Raw genomic sequence first — 27,668 nt, 5'->3', positions numbered from 1 at the left:
CCATTCAAAAGTAGACCGTTGTAAAGATTTATAAACTTCTATAAAAGTATAGTATAGGTTGCTCAGATGGTAAAGAATCTGCCCACAATGTGGGAGACCTAGTTTCGATCCCTGGGTTGGGAAGATACTCTGGAGAAGGGAATGACAACCAACTCCAGTATTCTTGCCTGGAGAAGTCCACGGACAGTGGAGCCTGCCGGGCTATTCTCCATGGGATCTCAAGGAGTCGGACACTACTGAGTGACTAACACACACACGTAATAATTAGGCAGTAAACAGAAGTTTTAATGAACAGATTTGTCCTTTGAAGCAAAACATAAAACAGGTGAGCATTTTTAATGCTTAATATATACATTTCTATTCTTATTTATCAATATTTATATTAATATAGTATATGAATAATTTTACATGTGCAATTAGTCAAAAATTTTTGAGTGACTTTATCACATGCCAGCCCATATGCAATGGCACTCAAAGCCTTAAATTTAGAAACTTAAAAATGACAGTTCTAAGCCATAGTCATCTATAGTCTTATGAGCTTTTAAACATAGAAAATTGGAGCTTCAAAAAGATATTTTACTCATGTTGTGCTTTTTGTACTAAAATATTACTCTTCTGAAAGCAGAGAACTATTGTTTAATCAGCAACTACATAATTCATGGGTATTCAAATCATTGTTCTGTTATAAAGGACTTCATGGGGTTATTTAAAGCATTTTCATGAGTTTTCATGTCAAAATATATCCTGTTTTCTAAAAATTTTGTGAGAAGAAAAGTTTAGACTCTCCCTAAAAAACTTCTTACAGCATTTAATTAAAAGAGCATCAGAAATCTTTAATCTTGCTCTAAATTTTTCATGTTGTGATTTAAATTTGTTTCTTATTCTTCTATTACATTAACCATTGGGTTGCCCATACCAGACAGTGAAACTTTTTCATGATGCTGCATTGCTCAAGACTGTGTGGTGTTGGCACAGTCTCATCCAGGATCTAGTGATCCTGATATAGAATGGCCCAGAATCAGACTGCCATCATATGGAGTTAATATATAATTTTTCATATCATCCAACAGTGAGGGGTTGATAGGTGATTTTCTATAATGACATATATTGCTTTAATGTGAAAAAAATGTTTTAAAATTAAAAGATATGTTAATTCTGGTTCCATTACTAATCAGCACTAGGAGGCATACAGTATTAACACAGAAAGTCTTAAAACTAGCAATTTGTTCTAGCTATGGAGAACAGTAATGCAGGCAGTGAGCCTTTTCTGTGCTGGAGCATGGGCATCCCTTTCCTTGCGAAGTGTTCAGCGGCAACCGTCACTGAGGACCTGCGTTGTGAGGAGGTGGGGGGTGAAGAGAGGCATTTAGGAGGTACACAGGAGTAAAGTCACACGCCTCACCTTACATGAAAGGGTCTTTCCAACATGTGTGCAAATGCACAGAAAACATGCATCACTTGTAAGTAACAACTTTTTCAATGATAGTTTATTTTATTCTCTAGAGTATAGACTTCACTAACAGGGAACATTCAAGGCATACATCTATTAACAAACTGGAATACGAGAATGAAAGGCTCCGAAATGATCTCGCAAAACTTCATGCCAGTGGAAAATCAACATGGGCTCATCAAAATACCTATGAAGAAGCAGGAAGGTATGCCTATCAAAGCCAAATAAAAATGGGGTAAAAATGAAGATGGATATGCCGGCTCCACTTACATAAGGATATAAATGTACAAACATTCAAGTGAAATTTGTTTTTAAATAATCAAATTGTAATTTTATACACTTTCCCTTCAGCTGCTTAAAATTTGTTTATGGGGACAATTCCATAGTCTAGAATACACTGATACATGAAACTCTATGGTCTCAGTAGCTTTCAAAGGACAACAGTGAATTGAGTAGACTGTTAAAATGAATGTTTGTCAGTTCAGAACTTCTTAGAACCTGATGTGGCATACAGAATATGCAAAAGTAATCTCTTTTTTTATGTAGGAATACAGGAAGATAGCATGTCTGGCTTAACTTCAAATGTATGTACACTTTATACTGACACTCCAGCAGTGGTGACAAACTGTGGTCTTTTCATAGGAAAGAACCTGTGGATGTGTAAGAGAGGTCTTTTCTGAGTGAAGAGAAGCATGTGGAAAATCAGTACCTGCTGCCTACATTATCCCCAGGCTCTTTAAAATGTCTTACTTTCAAATTTAAGTAAATACATCAGCCTTAACATTTGACTAATTTCTTCAACTTTAATAAAATATGTTTGGAGTCAGAACTGTCTCTGGAGTCCTTTCACCATTTTCCAGTACTGGGAAAATGCTCAGCAAAACAAACAAGTTTCTTTTTTACAGGATTTTGCAAAGCCATTAATGTGCTAATTACTTTGTGAGTTTCCAGGAACAGGTATGGTGTGCAATATTCCCCAAACTTATTTGATATCAAGTTTATTAACATTCCATGGTGCTAAGAAATGGTGAATCAATAGGTCCAGACCTAACATCAATACAACTTTTGTTTAAAAGCTCATAATACTTAGCATGAAAACTTCACATACAAATAATTAATACTTGCAGCTTTGGGGAATTCAAATATTTAAACTTTATCTTCCCATCTGACAAGCAGGGATAATAATTATAAGGGTTTTCTGAGGATTATAGGAGAAAACCTATTTCTTTGTAAAATGTTTAATTCCCTAAATGTTAGACATTATCATTGATATTATTATTCTAACAAAATTGTTAATATTTACAATAATATGAATACTTCTCCAACTCCCAGTACCTAAAAAGTATATTTTGGTGGATAAACAAATGGCTGAATCTGACATTTCCTCTAAAGATAATGCTGTTGGGGAAGGGTGATGCCCGGCTCACCAAGCAGCCCAGTTCTAGACAGTCCATGAGTCCAGGGGCCGTGCTCGACACGTCTCAGCATCCTTGTGCGTGTACTACATCGTCTCCCGCTCTCACCACCCTAGCCCTGTGTGTGCCGGAAGGATATGTTCTAACCCAGTGTAAGAAACAGCAGGCACCCAGAAGTGCTGAGCTAATCGCCCTTCAGGCGGTCAGGGGAGGGAATGAGAGAAGCCTGCTCCAGGGGCGCAGCGCAGCAGGAATCCAAGGGATGTGGGGAGGATGAGGGGCGTGCGCGGCAGCCAGAGGGCGGCTCTCTGGTGAGTGTCCCCATGCTGACTGGCCAGTGTGACTGAAAATCTGTCCAGAAGAAGCTAGCCTTGATTTTGGGGGTAAGAATATAATTTCTAATATAGAATAAACCCTTTACAAAGTGCTTCTCTCCACAAGGATTCATTTCTCCATGGGTCACATCCCCACCCCCTCTATCTAGTTTTTCCCTCTGTAAGAGAAAAACAGGACCCTGGTGATGTTATGAAGGGTCTTCACCGTATCTTCTCCAGCCACTGGTCTGTACTGCACCCCTGTTAATGCAGAACATTGTTTCCTATTCTTGTTTGTTGCGAATAACTTGGAAAGCCTTAGGTGAAGGTACTAGATGTTATTGTTTAAACAAAAAGACAGTTGCTCTGCCTTTTCCTGTTTTTAAAGAGTGTTTTCATTGTTTGGCTTGCTTGGGCAGTGCAGAATGTGTTGAGTGCCTAACAGAAGCAAGGCGCTAGGGTACACAGAGCGGTGTAAGAGGTAAAATGCTCAGCAGGAGACTGTCTTAATAAGCAGCTCCGGCGACGGTTCCCACCGCAGAGCCCTGTGTCCTGCCAGTCTCATTTGTTGAAAGTTTCATTAAATTTGTTTTAATGGCTTGTCTGATTTCAGTGTTCTCCAGTGACCTGATTTAAAAAAGAAAACAGCATTTCAAATGTTCTGAATAAATTAGTACCATGTAAAACCCACTATGGGGAAAGAATTGTTGAGAGGCAAGGACACTGTGAACTCACGGGTGGAGAACTGTAAAGCACATATCTATTAATTTTAGCAAGTGTAAAAGGCAGTGTCCTTTCCTTCCTTCACAGCACAGCTCAGTGAAGTCAAATACTAAAAGCTGTATGTATTTATTAGGAAGAAAATAATCAAGAAACACAGTTGTATTTACATATCAATGGATAATGCAATAAGGTCTTATTGAAGTATTTTAGAAAGGAAAAAGCTCTTAGATAAAGGTATATGAACATAATGTTCCACAACATTTTGAAGTCTGTAGTCTAATTTTTAACCCCTTCTTGCTTTTGCCTGAGGAAGATTTGTATAATATATTGCTAAAATAATCTTTTGTCTACTTGGAAGTTAACTAAGTTTTTGTTGTTTTTCACTCCTGTTAGAAGTGATAAGATTTTTGTGCTCATCCACTTAAAATGTGAAGCATTTTAGGATATTTGAAAGGGTTTATTTTCCAATGAAAAAGTTATTCAGCACTTTAAAAAACTTAATGGAGTTCCTTGGTGGCCTTATGGTCAAGATTCCAGGCTTTCACTGCTGTGGCCCAGGTTCAGTTCCTGGTCAGGGAGCTGAGATCCTGCAAGCAGTGTGATGGGGCCAGAAACACACAAACAAGGCTAGTGACTGAGGTGAAACTGAATCTGGCAATGAGGCAGGAAATGTTTTCAACACTTTTAGAATTAAGTCAGAGTTTTGAAGTTTAAGGATCATTTACAAGCTAACTTGGAATAGTGGTATCCAGAACTATTAATATATAACTAATTTTAATGGCAAATCAGTTTTGTAGTGTATGGAGTTTTCTCTCTATATACAGTTCATACTTAAAACTGAATATATGGCTTTAAGAATTATATCATGTACTGGAAAGATTTTGGTAATCACAAGCTAATCAATAACATTGCTTCAGATCTAGTCAGCAAATTAAAAGTTTCTAATACTAAAACACCACAAAGTCAGGTTTGTCATAATCACTCTACAGGATCCCTTGTCAAGGAATGAATAGTTATTTACCTGGAAGCAAAGCAGCAAGCTGAGTCCATTTTGCACCATGGTCTTGCTCAGTTAGGAGAGAAACATAGTGAACTGAAGAGTTCCAGGCTAGGAAATAATGGGTAGTGCATGGAATAAGGGAGTGTCCTGTGGAGTGTTAGAAGGGGAGGCCAGAAGTGGTAAATCAGCTTAGTTTGTGAAGGGATCCCGTTTCACACTGTATGTAGCCCAGGGAGGCTGGTAAACTTAATGGACGGCCAGGACAGCCCTGTAACCTGTGCAGTTGACTCGGCTCTCAAGCCTGCTCGAGTTGGGCAGAGCGTCCAACAAAGATGCCGGCTCCTGCCCTCCTGGCCAAGTAAGGAGGGACCTTGGAATAGGGTCTCTGGAAAAGCTAATTGAACAGACCAGCTTATGAGATGGTAGTAAAAGCTTTCTGAAATAATTTTTAAGATAGCTTTTAAATTGATATACTTAGCATTTTTTTGCAAGGTGGTTTTATGAAGTATTTGAATAGCTATAATCTAGAAGAAGAACTTTCCTGTCAGATACAAAGATGATTTAAAGCAAAAGTGCTTTGCTTCATAATGTAGTCTTTCCTTTCATTCTCTGCACTTTATTGATCTTACAATAAAGAAAATGTTCATATATAAATTTTAGTAATTAAGATCATAAAATTGTATCTATACATCCAAAGCAAAATGGATAATTGAGATAATTATTTAGATAATTTAGGGCAAATAATACACTCCCTGAAATCTCTGTATAATTGAGATTACAGAGGGATGTATATTTCTTGAACTACTTCTATAATTATCTTATTTTTTTCCACTGTGCTTTGAAGTATAGATGGACTCATTCAGATTAAAAGGTTCAGCTGAAGATTCTATGCAGATGTACAAGGCAATTGTTATAATTCTATTTGAATTGTGGGATGTTTCATTTTATTTTGCACATCATAAACCATGTTATTTCAGTTTAATTTGCTGTTCTGTTTCCATGGTAATTATGGTTTGGAAGAATGGATTAAAAAAAAAGATCTATTTCAAGATAAGTAAAAATGGAAAGCATATTTTGTTTGTTTTTATGTACTAGTTTACAGATGTCTCACTTAACTTTTATTGCTATTTGTATGCATAGCTTTGAAAATGTTTGCATAATAAAAGAAGTCTATATAGATAGTCTTTGGATAAGAACAGAGAAAAATAATGTAAATTTTTTGAACGGTGTGAAGTTAAAATATGAAGACTTTGAAAATGGTTAATTAATACCTGTAGAGAATTTGAATTGTTAGTAAAAATAAATACATTGAAAGGATTTTTATGTTTCCATGGTCTTTGATGATTTTGATTAAACCCCATTTTCATGAATTAATGTTCAGAGAAGATACTTATTTAGTTCCAAACAGCCCATACTGTTAGGACCTTTTTGTGTAAAATTTTAGGGTAAGTTGGTTTTTTGTTTATTTTATTATTCATTTGTTTAGTCAGCACACCAAAATTTAAAATCCCACTGGCATTTTATTCAGTCTAATCTTCTACCCTGTATTTTGGCACAAACAACAAATTCTATACTGTGCTTTTCATCAAACTGTGGAGTTCAATTCTCATAACAACCCTTTATAAATGAAAAAAAGTTACAGGTAGATATAGTTACCTGTCGCTCAAGGTCATACAACTAAGTGTGGAGGAGTTTAGGAGATGATGTAAATTGAAAACATACTATAAATTATTAAGCTCTATAGAAATTAGAATTATTATTATTGTACAGAGACTTATTCTAGTGTCAAAAAAAAGAGAAGAATGATTATGTTAAGAAAGCCAGTGAGGTTAAGTAAAATGAGAATAGAAAAAGAGTATCTATTAGAATTGTCAAGGGCAGCCGTGGTAGCTGTTCAAAATTTTTCTTAAATTGGTTTAATGTTATTTAATTAAATAGCAAAGAGACAAAACAGTAAAACACAGAAAGAGAAACCATATAGGCAATAAGAATGGCAGAATATTTTTAACAGTTATGAAAGTTTCCTGCTTCATTATTAATTGTTCTAAGTCTTTTAAGTGGAATCGAAGTTGTTAGCAAAATTATTTTCAAAGTAATACCCAGATAACAAGCCCAAATATTTTGTTGTGCTTTCCTCACAGTTAGAAATTTGAGACATTCTTAGCTCCATAAATAAGCAGGTGTCCTTGATAGCAGTAATGACACCGAGCCCTTCTCTCTTAGATTTAGCCACGATCGTGAGCCAAGCAGAAGTGCCACACCTCCACTGCCGGCTTTGCCGTTTCAGACCAAAGAAGTAACCAGCCCTTTGGTCAGTGATGATGAGGCATTTCCCATGGTGAGTTGCTGATTGTTGGTTACTACGTTTTTCCTTTATGGAGTGAATACCCTTACACTGATACTGATATTACTGATGTGTACACAGTAGTTTAAAAAAATATATTGCTCTTTGAATAGGACTCCAAGAGAGGTCTGCAAGTAATTCAGCTGTGACTATCTGTAGAAGGAAAAGCATCCATAATGTTTCATGAAGTATTTCACCTCAAGTACAGGCTGAAATTACTGGTGACTTTTAACTATGCAAGTCACTTCTGGACATTCCATGAGCCTCAAAGATCTATATATTTTAAAGAGCTACAAGTGATCTTTTGTGACTGTTGAAAAAAAGTCTGTTTTACTGACTCTGACATACATACAGGAAGATGCACAAATCAGAATTGGACAGCTTGATGAATTATTGAAAAGGTAACAGAGCAGCGCAGCTACCACCCAGGTGATAAGCAGAGCGTTAGTAGTTTTCCAGAGGCCCCCTTCCCACGTCCTTCCAGGCACTCCAGCCTGCTGCCAAGATAACCACTGTCCTGACGTTTAAGGCCATAACTTGGCTGTAGCCATTTGTAAATTTTAGATAAATGGGATCATGCTGCATGTGCTCTTTTGTATGGACTTGTTCTCCCACCATTGTTTCAACATTGTTAGATAAGAGTCAGTATTCATATTGTTGACTGTAGTTTACCCATTTTTCTCTATTAGTATTACATTATATATAAATACCATATATAATGATACCTTATCCATAATGATACAATTTATCCATTCCACTATTGACATACGTTTGAATTACTTCCTGTTCAGAGGTGACTACAAATACTTTTCCTAAAAACATTCTTGTAAGTGTCCTTTGGTACACATGTGTACACGTTTCCATTGGATCTATACCTAAGAATGGAATTACTAGGTCATTGTTGTTTTAGTTGCTAAGTTGTGTCTTTGCAAGTCCATGGACTGTAGCCTGCCTGGCTCTTCTGTCCATGGGATTTCCCAGGCGAGAATACTGAAGTGGGTTGCCATTTCCGTCTCCAGGGGATCTTCCTAACCCAGGGATCAAACCAATGTCTCCTACATTGGCAGGTGGATTCTTTACGACTGAGCCACCTCACTCAGATTTGCTAGGTCATAGAATACGCACAAGGTCAGCTTCAGCATGTACTGTCAAGCTCTCTTCCTGTTTGAGTCAGTCCACAGTCCTGCAAGTAGTGTATGAGTATTCTCCTTTTCTGTATTCTTTCCAACAGCTTTTAACTACATTGGTCTTAATTTTAACTTTTATGGTCAGTGGGTGCATGCGTGCATGCTAAGTCGCTTCAGTCATATCTGACTCTGCGACCCTGTGGACTGTAACCCACCAGGCTCCTGTCCATGGGATTCTCCAGGCAAGAATACTGGAGTGGGTTGCCATGCCCTCCTCCAGGTGATCTTCCTGACCCAAGGATTGAACCTGTGTCTCTTATATCTCCTGCGCTTGACAGGCAGGTTCTTTAACACTAGTGCCACCTAGGAAGCCCATGGTCAGTGGGTAGTAACATCTTATTGTGACTTTAATTCTTATTTCCTGGAAACTAATGAGGTGAGTGCCTTTTCATAAATTTATTGACTATTTTGATATTTGATATCTGTTTGTCTAATTTTCTATTGAACTGTCTGATTGATTTATAGGAGTTCTTTGTATATTCTAGATTTAAACCCTTTGGTGATTATAGGTATTGCAAATATCTTCTCCCATTCATACTTGCCTCCTCACTTAATAGAATGTTTTGATAACCAGAAGTTCCTCATTTTAATATGTTCATACTTATAAATATTTTTCTTTATGCTTGATATTTTTGGTGTCTTATTTACAACTTTTACCTGTCCCAAAGTTATTATCTGTTATCTTTTAGAAGCTTTGGCTCTTTTTTTTTTTTTACTTAATTATAGACCTGGAATCAATTTTTGCATATGGTGCAAGGAACAACCTCAGTCCCGTTTCCCATGGAAATATTCAATTAGATTTATATATGCTTTCCAGTTCTATAAATTCTTTTGGATTTTCTATACTCAGAATCAAAATAATGATAGCTAGACTTCCTACTTTCAAATCTTTATACCTTTTTTTTCTTTTTCTTGTCTTATTGTACACAAGGACCTCTAGTAAATGTAAAGCAGTAGAAGTGATATTGCCAGCATCTTTCTCTCATTTTCAATTGCAAAGGGAAAACATTCAATATGCCACCATTGTGCATAATTTTGCTGTAAATATTTTGCATGTTCCTTATTAAAAGATTAAGAAGTTCCTTTTATTCCTAGGTTGCTATATTTGTTTTCACAAGTTGGTACTGAATTTATCAATTGCTTTTTCCTGTGCTGTTGAAATGACCATATAATTTTTCCTTTGATCTGTTAATGTGGCTTTTTTTTTTCTTGATGTTAGATTGTTAACCCAACTTGGAATTCTTAGAATAATCCACACTTGATCACTGGATTTGATCTGTTCATATTGGTTTAGTTTTCCTTTATGTTCATGAGAGAAATTAGGCTGTACCGTTTCACTGTTATCCGTGTCAAGCTTTGGTGCCCGATGATGCCGTCCTCGTGAAACAGCTGGGAGAGGTTTTGACCTCCGCACCCTGCTCTCTTTCCGGTGTTGTTGTCTGTGCATAAAGAGCCACTGCTCCCAGCCTTGAGCACGTGGCCGCGTACTGTAGGTTAACGTCTTCTTCTGTTCCTGAAGTTTCATTTGATTTTTTTTTTAGTTTCCAGTGCCTTGCTGAAATTTTCTACCTTGTGATTTGGTTTATTGAACATAATCACATTTTTCAAAGATATGCAGGTTTTTACCTCAGAAATTAGTAGTGCTCTTGCAGTTACCTTCACTTGTATTCAGTGTTTTATGTGATTTTTCACTACCTGTCCATGATATACCAACATTGGGTACAAATGATACAAACAACAATATCAACAACAAACAAACAAAAAACAGAAAATGTTTGAGCTGGTCGAGGCGTGCCATGAACACTTCTCTGCCTTTCTGGAATCTGTCAGCTGCTTTGGGAGAGGCTGGTAGTAAGAAGCTGTTGGGAAGTAAGGAGTAAGCTGCTGGTAGTAAGAAGTAGTTAAGCTGTTGTGAAAGAGGAAGACTTAAAACCATCAACTCTGGAAGTTTTAGAGATCTCAACCAGTCCATCCTAAAGGAGATCAGTCCTGGGTGTTCATTGGAAGGACTGATGCTGAAGCTGAGACTCCAATACTTTGGCCACCTGATGCGAAGAGCTGACTCATTGGAAAAGACCCTGATGCTGGGAAAGATTGAGGGCAGAAGAAGGGGATGACAGAGGATGAGATGGTTGGGTGGCATCACCGACTCAATAGACAGAGTTTGGCTAAACTCCGGGAGTTGGTGATGGACAGGGAAGCCTGGCATGCTGCAGTCTCTGGGATCGCAAAGAGTCGGACATGACTGAGCGACTGAACTGAACTGAACTGAAAGCCCAGCAATGCTCTTCTGTTTCATCTCAACATAAAATGTCAAAATTATCTGAACAGAATAAAATTCCATAACAATGAAGTAAATAAACTTCTTCATTTAAGCTCAGGGAACCTCCAAGAGCAAGTTCTGTATCAACAAAACTCTTTTTAAGGACTCCAAAGTAAACACATACTCCAACCCAGCAAGGGGGGGGGGGGGAGTGATAAATTGCCAAAGGCTTCATTGCAACTCACTTCAGTATTCTTGCCTAAAAAATTCCCTGGACAGAAGAGCCAGGTGGGCTATAGACCATGGGGTCACGAGAGTCGGACATGACTGAGCATGCACGTGATGTGACTTCACTGTTCCAGTATCAGGTGACTTTAGGATGATTAGTTTCTGCTTAAGTATCATCTCATCAGAAGCACCTGAGAAACTACCCTACAGTAGCACCTCCCTCACCATGTTCTGTTTTTTTGTTTTATCTATAGCACCTTTTTATAACATATTTTGTTTGCCTCTTTCCTCTAGAATTTAAACTCCATTAAAGTAGGATTTTTTTCTGTTTTTGCTTACTATTTTAACCCTAGCACCTAAAATAATGGCTGGCACTGGTAGGCACATAAAAGACATGCAAGAGTGTCTATTGTATAACTTAATGAACACTGAATTTCTTTCCACCTCTAAAATTCTACATTATTACTTGAGGAGCTCATAACTACAGAGTCATCCAGGAAGGAAAATTCTCTACTGTTGTAGGTCTGGGCACGGGGAACTTTGGCTGTGATGGCAGCCCTGGAGGCTTCTGAAAGACATGGCCCAGACTGCCATTCTGAGTCCAGTGACTTCCATCCACTGTTGCATTCTTTATTCTGCATCAGTGCTGTTCCTGCTCAGACCACCAATGGCATCCTTGTTGTTAATTAAATAGACAGTTTAAAGAACTCATCTTCCTTAATCTTTTTCTCTTGATAGCATGTTCTCTGACTTCTAAGACACTATTCTCCACTGATTCTCCCATTGCCTTTCTGATCACTCTCTCCCAGTCTGCTTACAAGGTTCTCCCTTCTATACATGTCCCTTAACTACTAGTGTTTATCATTCCCTCAGTCACTGATGGAGTAAACATGTATTGAGCACTCACTATATGGCAGGTTCTGTTCTAAACACTCATTGATGAGATAGACAAGTCTACAGTCTGGTGAAAAAAGAGGGGAACTCCATCAGTGGGTGAATGGATAAACAAAGAGTAGTATGTATACACCATAGACTATTCAGTCATGAGAAGGAGAGAAGTGCTGATACATGCTATAATGTGGATGAACCTGGATAATATCATGCTACCTGAAGGAAGCCAGACACAAAAGGTTATATATTGCATAAAAATGCCCATAAAAGGTAAATCTGATTAAAACAGATTGCAGATTGGTGGTTGCCAGGAGTACAAGGGGCCGGGAAAGCCAGGGAGCAAGGCTTGATGGGTACAGCTTCCTTTGGGGATGATGAAAATGCTTTGAAACTAGATAGAATTGTGGTTTTAATACACTGTGGCTATACTAAATCCACACCAAATTGTTCATTTTGAGATGGTTATTCTTTATGTAAATTTTATCTCAAAAAAGAGGGAACAGTTAATGACTAGAAATAAATTAAAAAATCAAAAAGTTATAAATACTATAAAAATTGATGAAAAGATAGCAAATGATGTGATAGGAAGTGATGATAGTGTGGGGGATGACTTTAGGTTAAGTGGTTAGGAAAATGATTACTGAGAAGGGGACATTTAGGTTGAAATTTAAATAACAAAAAAGGATCCAGCCTTGCAAAAATCTGAACATAGAGAGTTTTGGGCAGATGGAATGACTGGGGCAAATCTGTTTGGCAAAACAAAGTTTGTTAAGTTTGAGAACCAGAAAAGGGGAAGTGAGTGGTCAGGAGCTAAGAAGTGTGTAATGAAATAGGGACAGAGAAATAGGCAGGAGAACTCCAGATCTGTAGAGACAGTAGGCCATGGGAAGCTATTAGGAGTTTATTTTAAAGCAATGGGAAGCCATGAGAAAGTTGCAAATGGTAGAGAATATAATCTGTTTTTAAAATTTTTTGAAGATCCATTTGACTACCAAATAAAGAAATTATAGATGGGCAGAGGTAAAAGTGGAGAGAACAGCTGTCAGGCTATTTCAGTAGTCGAAGCAAGAGATGGTGGAGGTGGAGCCAGGAGGTGTTGGATCCAGGAAATATTCTGGAGAGCAAATGAGACTTGACCGTGGATTGGCTGTGGAGAATGAGGGAAAGAAAAGACTCAGAGATGACTCCTAGGATCTCTGCTTGAGCCTCAGGTACATAGTAGCACCACTCTCTGATGTGGAAGACAAGGAAGGAGCAGTATTAATGGAGAAAATTCATTATTTCCAGGTTAGACATTTAAACTTAAGTGTTTACTAAACATGCAAATTAAGCAATAGGATATGTGAATCTGGTGTTCAAGGAATAAATCAGAGCTCGAAATAAAAATGGGGCATTTTAATCAGCATGAGACTGATACTTAAATCTATCAAACTAGATGATAATACTTAGAAAAGTGTAAATGGAGAAGCTTTCCCAAGACAAACCTTAGACCATAATGTTTAGTGCTCCAGTGGGAATCTTCAAAGAGAGAGGAACGTCTGGTGGTAAAAGAGGTGGAGTGGGACCCAAGGGGTGAGGTTTATTTGTAGAAGCAGGGTCATTAAGAAGGTAAGACGGAATAGAATCCACAGTGTGGGTAGAAGGAAGGGTCTCTGAAACAGAGTGTGGCTTCAACTACGGCTCTAAATGCTAGTGGCACGGAGTGATGAAGGTCCTGAGAAAGAGGCAAGGCTACCTGGCCATGATTAAGGAAGTGAGCATACTAGGGAAGTGCAGGAGAATGGCCGGGCAGTGCTAACTAACCATGTGAATTTGCGCTCATGAATTGTAAGTGACACTAGTCCCTGTGTAATGTAATTTCTCCTCCATTCACTCACCCAGCGTTCAGCCGCTCAGGTACATGCTTGGTGCAAGCAGTTTTAATTAGGCCTGAGTTTCACCATGTGTCTAGCATTGAGCTAGGATAAAGGGAGGGACCAGTTGCTGAACGGCTATTGTGATGGATATGGAATGCGAGCTTAGTTCGAAAAGGGAGATATGAGAGAATTAGATGTGAGAGAGTGGGAATACTAGACTAAGTCAGTTGGAAGCATACAAGGTGGGTTACATAAAATCTTTATTAGTAAGTAATGCAGTTATCACTGACGACAGTGGGAGTGGGTGCCTAAAATGAAGTGTTCCCCAGGATTCCACTTTTCCATTTCTTCCTCTTCTTTTATTTTCAGATCTTGGATGATTTCAATCAGAGTCACAGCTTTAATTATTACCTATAACTTCCAAATATACCTCTCTGGTCCACACCTGTCTTCTGAGATCGGGTCTGATATATCCCACTGTCTACTTGACAATCTGTGTCCCAAGTCACCTCTAACTCAGCATTATTCAGAGTTGAATATATTTCCTTCATTAACATATTAATTCAAAAAATTACTGAAAGCATACTTTGTGCAAGAACCTATGCTAGAATCTGGGGAATCCAAAGTAACTAAGACATTACCCTTAATGGGCCTCTTACTGTCTTTTCCTTTCTCCTCCATAACTAGCATTGATGTCATCCATTCACTCGAGCCAGAATCTAGGAGATGATCAGTCTGAAGTCAGGTTTCCTAGAACCTGAGATGAACATTCTTGTAAAAGTGATTTACTAAGGGAGTATTCTCAGCAGAAGCAATGAGGGAAGTAGGCTAGGGAAGGGGAGGAAGGCTAGGTAAGAATGAGATCTTAGTTAGAGATTAGTTTAGTCTGGTCTCACCCGGAGTTAGAACATGGATTGCACAAAAGAGTTGGTTCCCATGGAGATAAGAAGTTCGGCCAGTGTGGGTTTGTTTGTTTTCTATTGCAGTATATTGATTTACAGTGTTTCCAGTGAACAGCAGAGTGATTCAGTTATACATGCATGTCTATTTTTTTAGATTCTTTTCCATTATAGGTTATTGCAAGATACTGAATATAGTTCCCTGTGCTAAACAGTAGGTCCTTGTTTATTTTACACAAGTAGTCTGTACCTGTTAATCCCAAATTCCCAATTTATCCCTCTCCCACTTTCCTCTTTGATAACTGCAAGTTTGTTTTCTGTCTTTGAGTCAATTTCTGCTCTGAATGAATTCATTTATGTCATTTTTTTAAGATTCCAGTAATAAGTGACATATGACATCTGTCTGTGTCTGACTTACATCATTTAGTATGATAATCTCTAGGTCCGTCCATGTTGCTACAAATTGAATTATTTCATTCTTTTTTATGCCTGAGTAATATTCCATTGTGTGTGTTATGTGTGTATGTATATAGATGTGTGACACATATTCTTTATCTGTTCATTATTTAGGTGCTTCCATGTCTTGACTGTTGTAAACTGTTATAGTGCTGCTATAAACACTAGGGGGCATATATCTTTTCAAATTAGAGTTTTCATCTTTTCCAAATATATGCCCAAGAATGGGATTGCTGGATCAGATAGTAACCCTGTTTTTAGTTTTTTAAGGAACCTCGATACTATTTTCCACAGTGGCTGCACCATTACATTCCCACCAACAGTGTAGGAGGGTTCCCTTTTCTCCACACCCCCTCCAGCATTTATTATTTGTAGACTTTTTGTTGATGGCCATTATGACCTGTGTGAGGTAGTACCTCACTGTAGTTTTGATTTGCATTTCTCTAATAATTAGCAGTGCAGTCCATGGGGTCACAAAAAGATAGACATGACCCCACAACTGAACAACAACAGATAATTAGCTATATTGAGCAGCTCTTCGTGTGTTTGTTGACCATCTGTGTGTCTTCTTTGGAGAAATGTCTGTTTAGGTCTTCTACTCACTTTTTGCTTGGATTTTTGTTTGTTTTGTCATTGAGCTGTATAAGCTTGGATATTTTAGAAATTAGGCCTTTGTTGGTCACATTGCTTGCAAATATCTTCCCCCATTCTGTAGGTTGTATTTCTATTTTCTTTATTGTTCCCTTTCCTCTGAAAAAGCTTTTAAGGTTTATTCAGGTCAGTTCAGGTCAGTCACTCAGTCGTGTCTGACTCCTTGCAACCCCATGAACTGTAGCATGCCAGGCCTCTCTGTCCATCACCAACTCCTGGAGTCCACCCAAACTCATGTCCATTGAGTCGGTGATGCCATCCATCTATCTCATCCTCTGTCATCCCCTTCTCCTCCTGCCCTCAATCTTTCCCAGCATCAGGGCCTTTTCAAATGAGTCAGCTCTTCACATCAGGTGGCCAAAGTATTGGAGTTTCAACTTCAACACCAGTCCTTCCATCAAATACCCAGGAATGATCTCCTTTAGGATGGACTTGCTGGATCTCCTTGCAGTCCAAGGGACTCTCCAAGAGTCTTCTCCAACATCACAGTTCAAAAGCATCAATTCTTCAGCGCTCATCTTTCTTTATAGTCCAACTCTCACATCCATACATGACCACTGGAAAAACCATAGCCTTGACTAGATGGACATTTGTTGGCAAAGTAATGTCTCTGCTTTTTAGTATGCTGTCCAGGTTGGTCATAACTTTCCTTCGAAGAAGTAAGTGTCTTTTATTTTCATGGCTGCAATCACCATCTGCAGTGATTTTGAAGCCCAAAAAATAAAGTCAGCCACTGTTTCCCCATCTATTTGCCAGGAAGTGATGGGACCAGATGCCATGATCTTAGTTTTCTGAATGTTGAGCTTTAAGCCAACTTTTTCACTCTCCTCTTTCACTTTCATCAAGAGGCTCTTTAGTTCTTCTTCACTTTCTTCCATAAGGGTAGTGTCATCTGCATATCTGAGATTGATATTTCTCCCAGCAGTCTTGATTCCAGCTTGTGCTTCCTCCAGCCCAGCATTTCTCATGATGTGCTCTGCATATAAGTTAAATAAGCAGGGTGACAATATACAGCCTTGATGTACTCCTTTGCCTATTTGGAACCAGTCTGTTGTTCCATGTCCAGTTCTAACTGTTGCTTCCTGACCTGCATATAGGTTTCTCAAGAGGCAGGTCAGGTGGTCTGGTATTCCCATCTCTTGAAGAATTTTCCACAGTTTATTGTGATCCACACAGTCAAAGGCTTTGGCATAGTCAATAAAGCAGAAATAGATGTTTTTTCTGGAACTCTCTTGCTTTTTCAATGATCCAGCCGATGTTGGCAATTTGATCTCTGGTTCCTCTGCCTTTTCTAATACCAGCTTGAATATCTGGAAGTTCACGGTTCATGTATTGCAGAAGCCCGGTTTGGAGAATTTTGAGCATTACTTTACTAGCGTGTGAGATGAGTGCCATTGTGTGGTAGTTTGAGCATTCTTTGGTATTGCCTTTCTTTGGGATTGGAATGAAAACTGACCAACCTTTTCTAGTCCTGTGGCCACTGCTGAGTTTTCCAAATTTGCTGACATATTGAGTGCAGCACTTTCACAGCATCATCTTTCAGGATTTGAAATAGCTCAACTGGAATTCCATCATCTCCACTAGCTTTGTTCATAGTGATGCTTCCTTCCTAAGGCCCACTTGACTTCACATTCCAGGATGTCTGGCTCTAGGTGAGTGTGAGTGATCACACCATCATGATTATCTGGGTCGTGAATATCTTTTTTGTACAGTTCTTCTGTGTATTCTTGCCACCTTTTCTTAATATCTTCTGCTTCTGTTAGGTCCATACCATTTCTGTCCTTTGTCGAGCCCATCTTTGCATGAAATGTTCCCTTGATATCTCTAATTTTCTTGAAGAGAACTCTAGTCTTTCCCATTCTGTTGTTTTTCTCTATTTCTTTGCATTGATCACTGAGGAAGGCTTTCTTATCTCTCCTTGCTATTCTTTGGAACTCTGCATTCAGATGGGTATATCTTTCCTTTCCTCCTTTGCTTTTCACTTCTCTTCTTTCCACAGCTATTTGTAAGGCCTCCTCAGACAGCCACTTTGCTTTTTTACTTTTCTTTTTCTTGGTGATGGTCTTGATCCCTGTCTCCTGTACAATGTCATGAACCTCCGTCCATAGTTCATCAGGCACTCTGTCTGTCAGATCTAGTCCCTTAAATCTATTTCTCACTTCCACTGTATAGTCATAAGGGATTTGATTTAGATCATCCCTGAATGGTCTAGTGGTTTTCCCCACTTTCTTCAATTTAAGTCTGAATTTGGCAATAAGGAGTTCATGATCTGAGCCACAGTCAGCTCCTGGTCTTGTTTTTGCTGACTGTATAGAGCTTCTCCATCTTTGGCTGCAAAGAATATAGTCAGTCTGATTTTGGTGTTGACCATCTGGTGATGTCCATGTGTAGAGTCTTCTCTTGTGTTGTTGGAAGATTGTATTACTATCAATTTCTCCTTTTATGTCTGTTAACATCTGCCTCATATATTGAGATGTTTCTGTGTTGGGTGCATATATATTAACAGTCGTTATACTTCTTCTTGAATTGATCCTTTGATCATTATATAGTGTCCTTTGTCTCTTGTAAGAGTCTTTATTTTAAAGTATTTTGTCTGATATAAGTGTTACAACTCTGGCTTTCTTTTGAGTTCCTTTTGCATAGAATATCCCCCCACTCTTAGTTTTATGTGTCTCCAGATCCAAAATGGGTCTCTTATAGGCAGCAATATGCCAGTCTTTTGATCTTGGATCTTTTGATCCATTTAGACAGTCTGTGTGTTTTGGTTAGAGCATTTAGTTCATTTATATTTAAGGTGATTATTAATATGTATGTACTCATTGTCATTTTGTTAATTGTTTTAGATTTGTTTTTGTAGGTCTTTTATTTCCTTTATTTTTGTGATTTGATGACTCTCTTTACTGTTATGCCTGTATTCATTTTTCTTTTTTGTGTGTATTGTTATCATAGATTTTTCAGTTGTAGTTACAATGAGGTTTTAGTATAGCAGTGTATATATATATATATATATATATATATATATAGTTTTATATGTGTATGTATAGCAGTCCTTACATATAGTTATATATAAATATTTTAAGTTGCTGATCTCTAATTTGAAATACATTTAAAATGCCTTGCATTTGTACTCTCCTTCCCTCACAGTTACCACGTGTTTAATATCATTTTTATATCTAATTGTTTTGTGTGTCTCTTAACTGCTTGTTGTGGAAATAGATAATTTTACTACTTTTGTCCTTTAACCTCCCTGCTAGCTTTGTGTGTGTGTGATTTCCTACCTTTACTTTATGTTTTCCTTTACTAGTGAGATTTTTCCTTCCATAATTTTCTTTTTTCTAGTTATGGCCTTTTTCAGCTAAAGAAGTTCCTTTAATATTTGTAAAGCTGCTTTGGTGGTGCTGAATTCTCTTAGCTTCTGTTTGCCTACAAAGTTTTTTTTTTTTTCTGTTTGTCTACAGTTTTTGATCTTTCCATCAAATCTGAATGAGAGCCTTGCTAGGCAGAGTATTCTTGGTTGTAGGTTTTTCCCTTTCACCACTTTAAGTATATTTTACCACTCCCTTCTGAACTGCAAAGTTTCTGCTGCAAAATCAGCTCATAACCTTTTGCCAATTCCCTTGCATTTTATTTGTTGCTTTTCCCTTACTGATTTTAGTATTCTTGCTTTAATTTTTTCATTCTGATTACTGTGTGTCTTAGTGTGTTACTCTGTGGGTTAATCCTGTTTGGGAGTCTCTGTACTTCCTGGACATGGGTAGCTATTTCCTTTCCCAGGTTCAGAAGATTTTCAGCTATTATCTCTTCAGATATCTTCTTGGGTCCCTTTTGTCTCTTCTCCTCCTGGGACTCCTTTAATGCAAATATTAATATTAATGCAAATATTAATATTTAATGCAAAACTTGATATTGTCCCAGAAGTCTCTTAAACTGTCCTCATTTCTTTTAATTCTGTTTTCTGTTCAACAGCAGTGATTTCCATTACTCTGTCTTCCAGCTCAGTGATCCATTCTTCTGAATCATTTATTCTGTTATTGATTCCTTGTAGTGTATTTTTTCATTTGAGTTATTGTATTACTCATCTCTGTTTGGTTGTTAATTATAGTTTCTAACTCTTAATTTCTAATTTCTTACTGTGTGCATCCATTCTTCTCCAGAGTTCCTTGATCATCTTTATGATCATTACTCTGAACTCTTTCTTGGGTAGATTGCCTATCTCCACATCACTTAGTTCTTCTTGTAAAGATTTATCTTGTTCCTTCATTTGGAATATACTCCTCTGCCAGCTCATCTTGTCTAAGTTGCTATTTGTATTTTCATGCATACAGTAGATCAGTTAACATTGCTTGACCTTGGAGAAGGCCTCGTATTGCATCTGAGCAGTGCACTCCCCTGTTGTCGCCCAAGCTAAAGGTTCCCCCTGAGAGGGCTGCATGCGTCCTTCTCCTGTGGCAGGGTGTATGGGTGGTCCAGGAAGCTTGGTTGGGCCCTCGTCTGGTTGGTTGCCAGACCCTGTCTTGTGCAGATTGTGCTGGCTGCTGTTTAGTAGGGCATGGTCGTGAAGTGCCTGGTTGTGGAATCCAAAGGAGGCTGGGGCTAGTGCTGGCTCACTGGTGGGCAGGATCAGGGTCCCAAACACTGAGGCTTTTGCCCACTCACTGGCAGGTAAAGCCAGATCCTGGGGTTAGTGCCCGCCTACTGTCAGGCACACCCAGTTCCTGGAGTCTGGCTGCAGGGCCCAGGGATCCCAGAGCTCATTTCAGATCATTGTGGGGGAGGCAGTTCATGATACAGTTGAGTATGGGACTAAGGTGTCTGGAGGTTGTGTTAGCCTGATAGTGATCACGCAAGGGCTGGCTAGTGCCAGGAAGGTCTGGTGTGTCTTGCAGGATTATAGTTTTCTTGCTTCTGGTGTCTGCTCCCTGTGAGTGAGGCTGGTCTAGAGGCTTGTGCAGGCTCTCTAGAAAGAGAGGCTGATGCGTGCCCACTGGTAGGTAGAGCTGGGTCTTGGCCCTCTGGTGGTCCAGACCCTATCTAAGTGTATCCACAGGCGGCTGTGTGTCCTTTCGTCTTTAGGAAGCTTGTCTGCTGATGGGTAGGGCTGTGTTTCCCCCCAGTTAGTTGTTTGGGCTGAAGTGTCCCAGCACTGTCACATGGAGGCTGTTAGGTGGGGCCAGGTCGTGGCGCTAATGACCCAAGATATCAGCTGCCAAGAGTGTCCGTGCAGTTGAATGTTCCCCAATGTGTCTGACACCAGTGTCTTTGTCCCCAGGGTGAGCTGCAGCCATTCTCTGCCTCTCCAGGAGACTCTCCAAGGCCAGCAGGTAGATCTGGCCCAGGCTCCTATCAAATTACTGCTCTTGCCCTGGGTCCTCGTCCACGTGAGATTCTGTGTGAGCCCTTTAAGAGTGAAGTCTTTTTCTCCTAGTCTTGTGGGGCTCCTGCAATTAAGCCCTGATGGCCTTCAAAGCCAAATGCTCTGGAGGCTCCTCTTCCCAGTACTGTAACCTGGGCTGGGGATCTCGGTGTGGCGCTCAGGAGTCTCTCTGCTGTAGGAGAACCTCTGCAGTTTAATTATTCTCCCATGTGTGAGCCAACTCCCCAGGGGGTGTGAGATTTCACTGTGTCACGGATCCACTACCTGTCTTGCTGTGGTTCCTTCTTACGTCGTTCATTGTAGATCTTTTCTGATAGATTCCAGTCCTTTTCTATGATAGTTGCTCTGCAGACAGTTGTGATTCTGATACGCCTGTGAGAGGAGGTGAGTTCAGGGCCTGTCTAGCCACCATCTTCCCCACTGGTGTTTTGTAGCCCCGTGTCAATAAGTCACCGCCCCTGAGAAGAGGGGGGACTGCAACTTCCCAGGTGAGGCAGGAGGCTCCAGTTCAGCCATAGGCCGATCTCCAGAGAAGGGGCCACCTGTGAGCTGTTAGCACCAAAACCCAGGGCAGCTGGAAGACAGATGTGCCAGCCTGGTGACAGGGTCTGGGTAGACACGGGCAGCATCCATTCCCCTGCGTGAACCACTCAGACCCATGTTCTCTTCACACTGTTCACTCCATTCAGGCCTAGCTTCTCCAAGATGCTGACTGGTCATGATTTCTGGGGAAACTTACAGGAGGACGGTCAGTGGAACAACCTGTAGCCCTTGATGCCGTCTCGAGTCTCCTCACCCACTCTAGATCCCCCCCCACCCCGCCAGCCGACACTCCTGTTGGTGCAGGTGGCTGGGCCACCCGGACCAGCTTACTCGTGGGGTAAGCCCTTATTTCTGTGCCCTCAGCAGGATGTGGTTTGGCATCTATACTTAAAACTGGGCAGGAGAGCACCGAGTGAGCCCCTCCGTGGACTACCTGAGTCCCAGGCGTATTCTTCCCTGCCCCCGTGTAGTAACGGCCTCACCCCTAATGATGCTCAGGTCAGGTACCTCTGCCGGTAGCACAACTCTTTTCTGTGCCTCCGACCTGTCAGCATGAAGAGTCCTGTGATCAGATGCTGCCAAAGCTTTAAGTTTGCGGAGACTCCACGGTCTCACTCGGTGAGAGGCATTCCTTCTCTGACACCGAAGACCTGTAGACCAACAGAGCCAAAAGACAGAGAGAGAGAAGGTACAGACTCTCCAGGAGGGTGAACAGGGAGGGAAGCCGTTCCTGCGTCCTCCCTTCTGTTCCCAGATCACTGTTACAAACACAGTAGCCTGTGACAGCCATTGGTTTAAAGTCCACACCATGTCCTGAAGAACGGCTCGCCATGGTCACAGGACATGGTTGACAAGCTAACGCCTCAGCTGTGCCTTCAGAAAGCCTATCAGGTGCGCACCCTCTGAGGACAAATATGCCGTGCGTGGTAGGACCAGTGGACACCTGATCACGCCCTCACTGCCATACTCCTCTGCTATAAAGTAGGTTCGTGTATTATTCATCAGTATCTCAGGTCGATCCACCAGTTCCTCTGAGCCCTCAGACAGTGGTGCTGGCCACGGTCCTGCAGGCAGGAGATAAAGACTGTAGGATACACGTCAGTTCTGTTGGCATACTGCCCTTTCTGCCCTTTCCAAGGTTTGAGGGACCTGATGTAATCTGTTTGCCATCAAGAGTCTGGTTGATCTCCTTGGATGGTGCCATATCAGGAGCTCAGCTTTGGTCTCTATTGCGAGCAGATCAGACACTCAACAGGAACAGTCGCTCAGTGACCCTGGGTACAGGGAGATGGTGCAGGCGGACCATGCATAACTCCACGGGAACAGCCATGTCAGAGGCTAGGCCAAGTCATCCTGTCTGCTTCTTAGGTGCTCTGCTCAGCCAGGGCTCACGAGCATGACAGGAACTGTCTTGCAAATAGTATAGTGACCTGCTGCAGGTGGCATGGCTTAAGGGATTGTAATACAGCTTTCCCTTTGAAACTGGCCAGAGGCTTCACAAAGAGTCTGCCACAATTTTTCTATATCACAACTTCTTCTAGTATGAAATCTGCTAAGTCACTTCACCCAAGGAGCAAGCGGCTTGTGCCCCGCTCCCAACTGACTGCAGAACCCTTTCTTGCTCTGGGCCCTTCTTAAAAACAAACAAACAAAACAGCCTCTGTATCACATAATAAATGATTCAGATTATTCCTCCTGAGTGGAACATGCTGCCTCCAAAACTTCAAGAGACCTACCAGGCTTTATGCTTCTTTCATAGTGATAAGAAATGCAAGGTACATTAATTTGTGCTTAAAAAGATGTCCTGACATGCTCCATATCTCCAGACACCTACAAACAAGAGTGTCAAGCCCTGAATTGCTTCTGGGGTTTCCCTCTTAACTCTCTGAAGTACCTCTGTCTTTCCGAGCCTTCAGCATGCTTACCAGTTCTTGGTCATCATGTCTTAGCACAACGCTCGTGTTACTATATCTGCAGTCTTTGGAATGTCCAGCTGATCCAGGCTCCTCCAGAGTGTATTATGACAGCATCGTTAGCATAAAACATCATGTTGGGGTGAGAACGCGGATGTGTACTGTTGTCTGTCCCAGAAGAATACTAGCTACTTCTGACCTTCCTCCTTAGTATTAAAAAGAATGTATTTGCCAGATCAACAGCGGCGTCCCATGCCCCCAGACTGCCATATGCTATTGGAGTGAAGACGTGGTACCTGGCCCGGCAGCTGCGCTGGGGCTGGCCCATGAGCTGGCTGCACGCCACCGCCCTCCGCCCCAGTCCATACACCCCTGCCAGAGACCAGGCTTGTGGACTAGGTTCCCTGTAAGAGTTCACCTGCATTCAGATTGTGGACTCCTCTTAGGCTTTATAAAAACCCCAATTCTCCCAATAAAAAGTTGAAGAAGAGCCTGGGGGTGCTGCAGAACTAAAAAACAAAAGTAAAAATTTCCCCAACTTATTTTTTTAAGTAACCTAAAACATTAATTTTGAACGAAGCACTGTAAAATTACCTATCATTGCTCTTTATTCCTCAGTCACACATTTTGTGTGTGTGTAAATAAGCACTAGACAGGTCACAGTTAACTGAGCACTTCCACACCACATGAAGGGTGCAACCCAGCACTCGTCACTGAGGTGATCTCCGCTGCAACTGGACAGACAATATTTAGCCTCCTACCAAACATCATGCCTTTATCCCGCCTCGCCTGGCTAACTGCAGGCAGCCATGAGCCCCCTTTTTAAGCCAGTTTTTAAATTCATTTCTTAAGGACCTCATAGCAGTGACTGCGTTACACTGGTGTAGAGTTCAGCTTAAGACACGTTTTTCATTCAGAGCTGCAGTGTTTGACAGTCGGTCAGGGGTGAAGCATACCAAGAAATGCGAAGATTGTAAAAGGTCTTGTGTTCCTCATCTAACTTTTCCTTCTTCTTTCTTTAGTCTCCCCCAGATATATCCTTCCCGGCTTCTTTGGCCGCACAGCATTTCCTTCTGGAGGAGGAGAAGCGAGCAAAAGAACTTGAAAAACTCCTAAATACACATATTGATGAACTGCAAAGACACACAGAATTTACTCTTAATAAATACACCAAGCTAAAACAAAATAGACACATATGAGCTTTTAAACGTTTTTATTTGCTTCCCCCACCCCAGGAAAACAAAGCTCTGGCACAATATTTACAAAGCTGATTAATGAAACTGAGAAATTTTGTTCTGTTTTCTTGAGTAAATCATTTCTGTAAGGCAGCTAGAAAATAGTAAATATTTTGTTTGATAAAGCTCTTTGTATTTCTGTATTAACATAATAAATTGTTCAGCTACAGAGTTACTATACAATAAACATGACTACTCCAAAAGAGATTTTTTTCCCTCCAGTCTTAAAGAATTGTTTGGAATTAAATATGCAGCTTTCTCCCACTTTAGTCATGTGTATGGGAGCCCATTTCCTCTGTAACATCACATGATGAGGGAAAGGGCTTTACTATATTCTAAGTATAAATAGATGAAGTGCAGCTCCATTGTGCTAGGTTTGAAAATTCAATGATTTTTTTTAATGAAAAATATTTAGTATTTTAAACTATGTAAATATACTAAAATTTCTTTTAGAAAAGACCATATAGCTTACTGTTTCTGCATTCATCTTTGTAATGTCTTTCTGTTTTAACACAAAAAGATGTGGAACATACTGTCTGCATGCTTAAAACATGTGCCTGAGATTAATGCTTCATGTACTAATTACTCCATGGACATAAGATAAAGTAGAAAGCATTGCTGTACCTTCTCCTTTGTAATACCTCTGTTTTAAATATAATAAAGGAATGAGAAATTCTTTGGACTTAAAACGCAAATGCTACATCTGTATAGAAGAGTAATAGCATGGTAGTGAACAATAAAACTCGTTACAAATAAACAAGTGTGATACTCCATTTTTCTTTCTTTAAAAATGACATTTATATAAAGATTATGAAAAATCCTTGTTTCATTATTCCAGGTAAGCCCTACAGCTTTTATAGTGTTATTTTTCTCTTTGAAGAAACTGAATCTCCACACACAGAGAGATAAGTCACGATGTCCTTTAGATGAGTGCCATTGCCGTGGGAAATGCAGAGCCCTGTTCACTTCAGTGACACAGCCACGTGGATTTGTAGAGCTTTTGATATTTGCAAAAAGGCTTCACAGAGAATTATTTATCTCTACCCAGAACAAGCCTGGGAAGTCAGCAAGGCTAGTATCCTTGTTCCTGGGATTCAAGCTGTTAAGAACTTACTATGGAATCATGGTAAGAGAGAAACGCCAGCCTCTGACTCCCGGCTCTGCCTTTTACCACTTTCCAGCGTCGCCTCTTGTGAGCATGCAGGTGGTGAGTAGCGCTGTGGCTGCAGAAACCACATTTCACAACAGAACATCGCAGGTACAGAGTTCCACGTGAGGAAAACAACCCGCGTTATCATTCCTTAGACTACTGAGTGATTTCTATCCTGGACACAAAGGGTATTTTTCAGTGTTATCTTTAGAAGATGGGAAATGTTATCTTTAGAAGAGGCAAAGAAAATTTGTGTTTAGGAAAACAACAGTCCATGGGCAAATTCTAAAACCTTTATATCCCTAATAGAAATGCAAACAATGCAAAAATTTAAAACATGCTATGTCTGAATGCCATTTCATTCTCTTCAGGGTTAACACATGATTGGAAATTGCATCCGGAAACAAAGATCTAGATGACAATTATCTTAAAATTTAACCAAGTCAAGGGGCTTCCAATGTGGCTCAGTGGTAAAAAAAAAAAAATCCGCCTGCAATGCAGGAGTCTCAGGGTTTGATCCCTGGGTTGGAAAGGTCCCCTGGAGAAGGAAACGGCAACCTGCTCCAGCATTCTTGCCTGGGAAGTCCCAGGGACAGAGGAGCCTACAGTCTGTGGGGTCGCAAGAGAGTTGGACACGACTGAGCGTGCACACACACACAACAGAGTCAAGAGCATGAACATGGAGGTGTCCAGGACTGATGGTGCCCTTGCCTCTCCAGATCATTTTGTCAAGTCCACAGGCAAACTTTTGTCTTTGCCTTTGTTTTTTGTTTGTTTTGTATTGGAGTATAGTTGCTTTGCAAAGCAAGCTTCTTTTAAATCACTATTTCAGCTTTCCTCTTCATACCCAGTTTCTTAAAACAGTGGTTTTCAATGGGTTTTGCTTAACAGCAGGATTCAACATTCAAAAGAAATCATAGGCTGAGGCCCAACACATATACTGTTGAGATAAAAAGCAAGCAGCTCTGGTTGAACATTGAAAGGAGAGTGCTGAGGCCTGCCTGCTGCTCCACCCCCCCCACCACCACCCTGCCCAGTCCTCCCCTGTCCTCCCCCTCCCCCCAACCCCTTCTCCTGCCCCTCCCCCCTCTGCCCTCCCCTCCCCCTCCCCTGCTCCCCAGATCCAGGAGGCCAGGGGCAATTGCCCCAGGTGTTGCTGTGGGAGGGAGTGAACAAAAGGCAGAGGTCCTGTTATTACATCAGCAAAGAGTAGTTATAACCTCCTTTGTGTGATACCAACAAAATTCTGTAAAGCAATTATCCTTCAATTAAAAAATAAATAAATTTAAAAAATAATAAAAGGAAAACGCTAAACCAATATTAAAAAAAAAAGTCTGTTTAGCCCATGATTGAGCTACAATATGATGGAGAAGGCAGAGGAGGGCCACAGGCCTGTTGGTCCTTTAATGGACCGGAACCTGGTGGTCCAGAGAGTAAGAGAAAGAGGCTGATATCCCCTGGTTTACGCGGAAACCCATAGAGTCCTGTTCTTAGGGCTCGCGCTGCCGCGCGTGGGCACCAGGCGCCCTCTCGAGTGGGTGAAGGCGCAGTGCGCCTTCTGAGAGGGGCTTAGAAGCCCGGGCAAGAAAGTGAGCTCAGCGGGCCTCCGCGCTCCAAGGAATTAGCCAGAAATAGAGAGAGAGAGAAGGAATAGAAAGAAAGAGACACGGGGACTAAAGCTCTGATAGAGCAAAGGTGTTTTAATCAACATGGCGTGGGCATATATACTGTCTTACAAGGTGGTTATTCTCAGCAAAGACAAAGATTAAAATTCCA

At 40.4% G+C, this 27,668-nt stretch overlaps 2 protein-coding genes across 9 annotated transcripts in view; one reads left to right on the top strand and one right to left on the bottom strand.

Moving 5' to 3' along the window:
• Positions 1-25,431, top strand: part of DEUP1 (deuterosome assembly protein 1) — a 115,934-nt gene extending 90,503 nt beyond the window's left edge. For 6 of the 8 annotated variants that reach the window (XM_070457129.1, XM_070457132.1, XM_070457128.1 and 3 more), the window contains 3 exons: positions 1,504-1,655; positions 7,126-7,240; positions 24,530-25,431. In XM_070457129.1, coding sequence (XP_070313230.1) covers positions 1,504-1,655; positions 7,126-7,240; positions 24,530-24,706 — 444 coding nt within the window. In that variant the 3' untranslated portion in view covers positions 24,707-25,431. Of the gene's footprint in view, positions 1-1,503; positions 1,656-2,092; positions 2,303-7,125; positions 7,241-20,946; positions 20,999-24,529 lie in introns of those variants that run through there. The other 2 variants (XM_070457130.1, XM_070457134.1) reach the window with 2 other exon arrangements.
• The window catches only part of LOC110142110 (uncharacterized), a 112,212-nt gene continuing 109,247 nt past the window's right edge, over positions 24,704-27,668 (bottom strand). The window contains exon 7 of the mRNA XM_070457386.1: positions 24,704-26,832. The gene's annotated coding sequence lies outside the window, so the exon portion shown is untranslated. The remainder of the gene's footprint in view (positions 26,833-27,668) is intronic.

Source organism: Odocoileus virginianus, chromosome 28 (genome assembly GCF_023699985.2).
Source record: "Odocoileus virginianus isolate 20LAN1187 ecotype Illinois chromosome 28, Ovbor_1.2, whole genome shotgun sequence".
Taxonomy (NCBI): Eukaryota; Metazoa; Chordata; class Mammalia; order Artiodactyla; family Cervidae; genus Odocoileus; species Odocoileus virginianus.
This window is presented reverse-complemented; position numbering and strand designations above follow the sequence as displayed.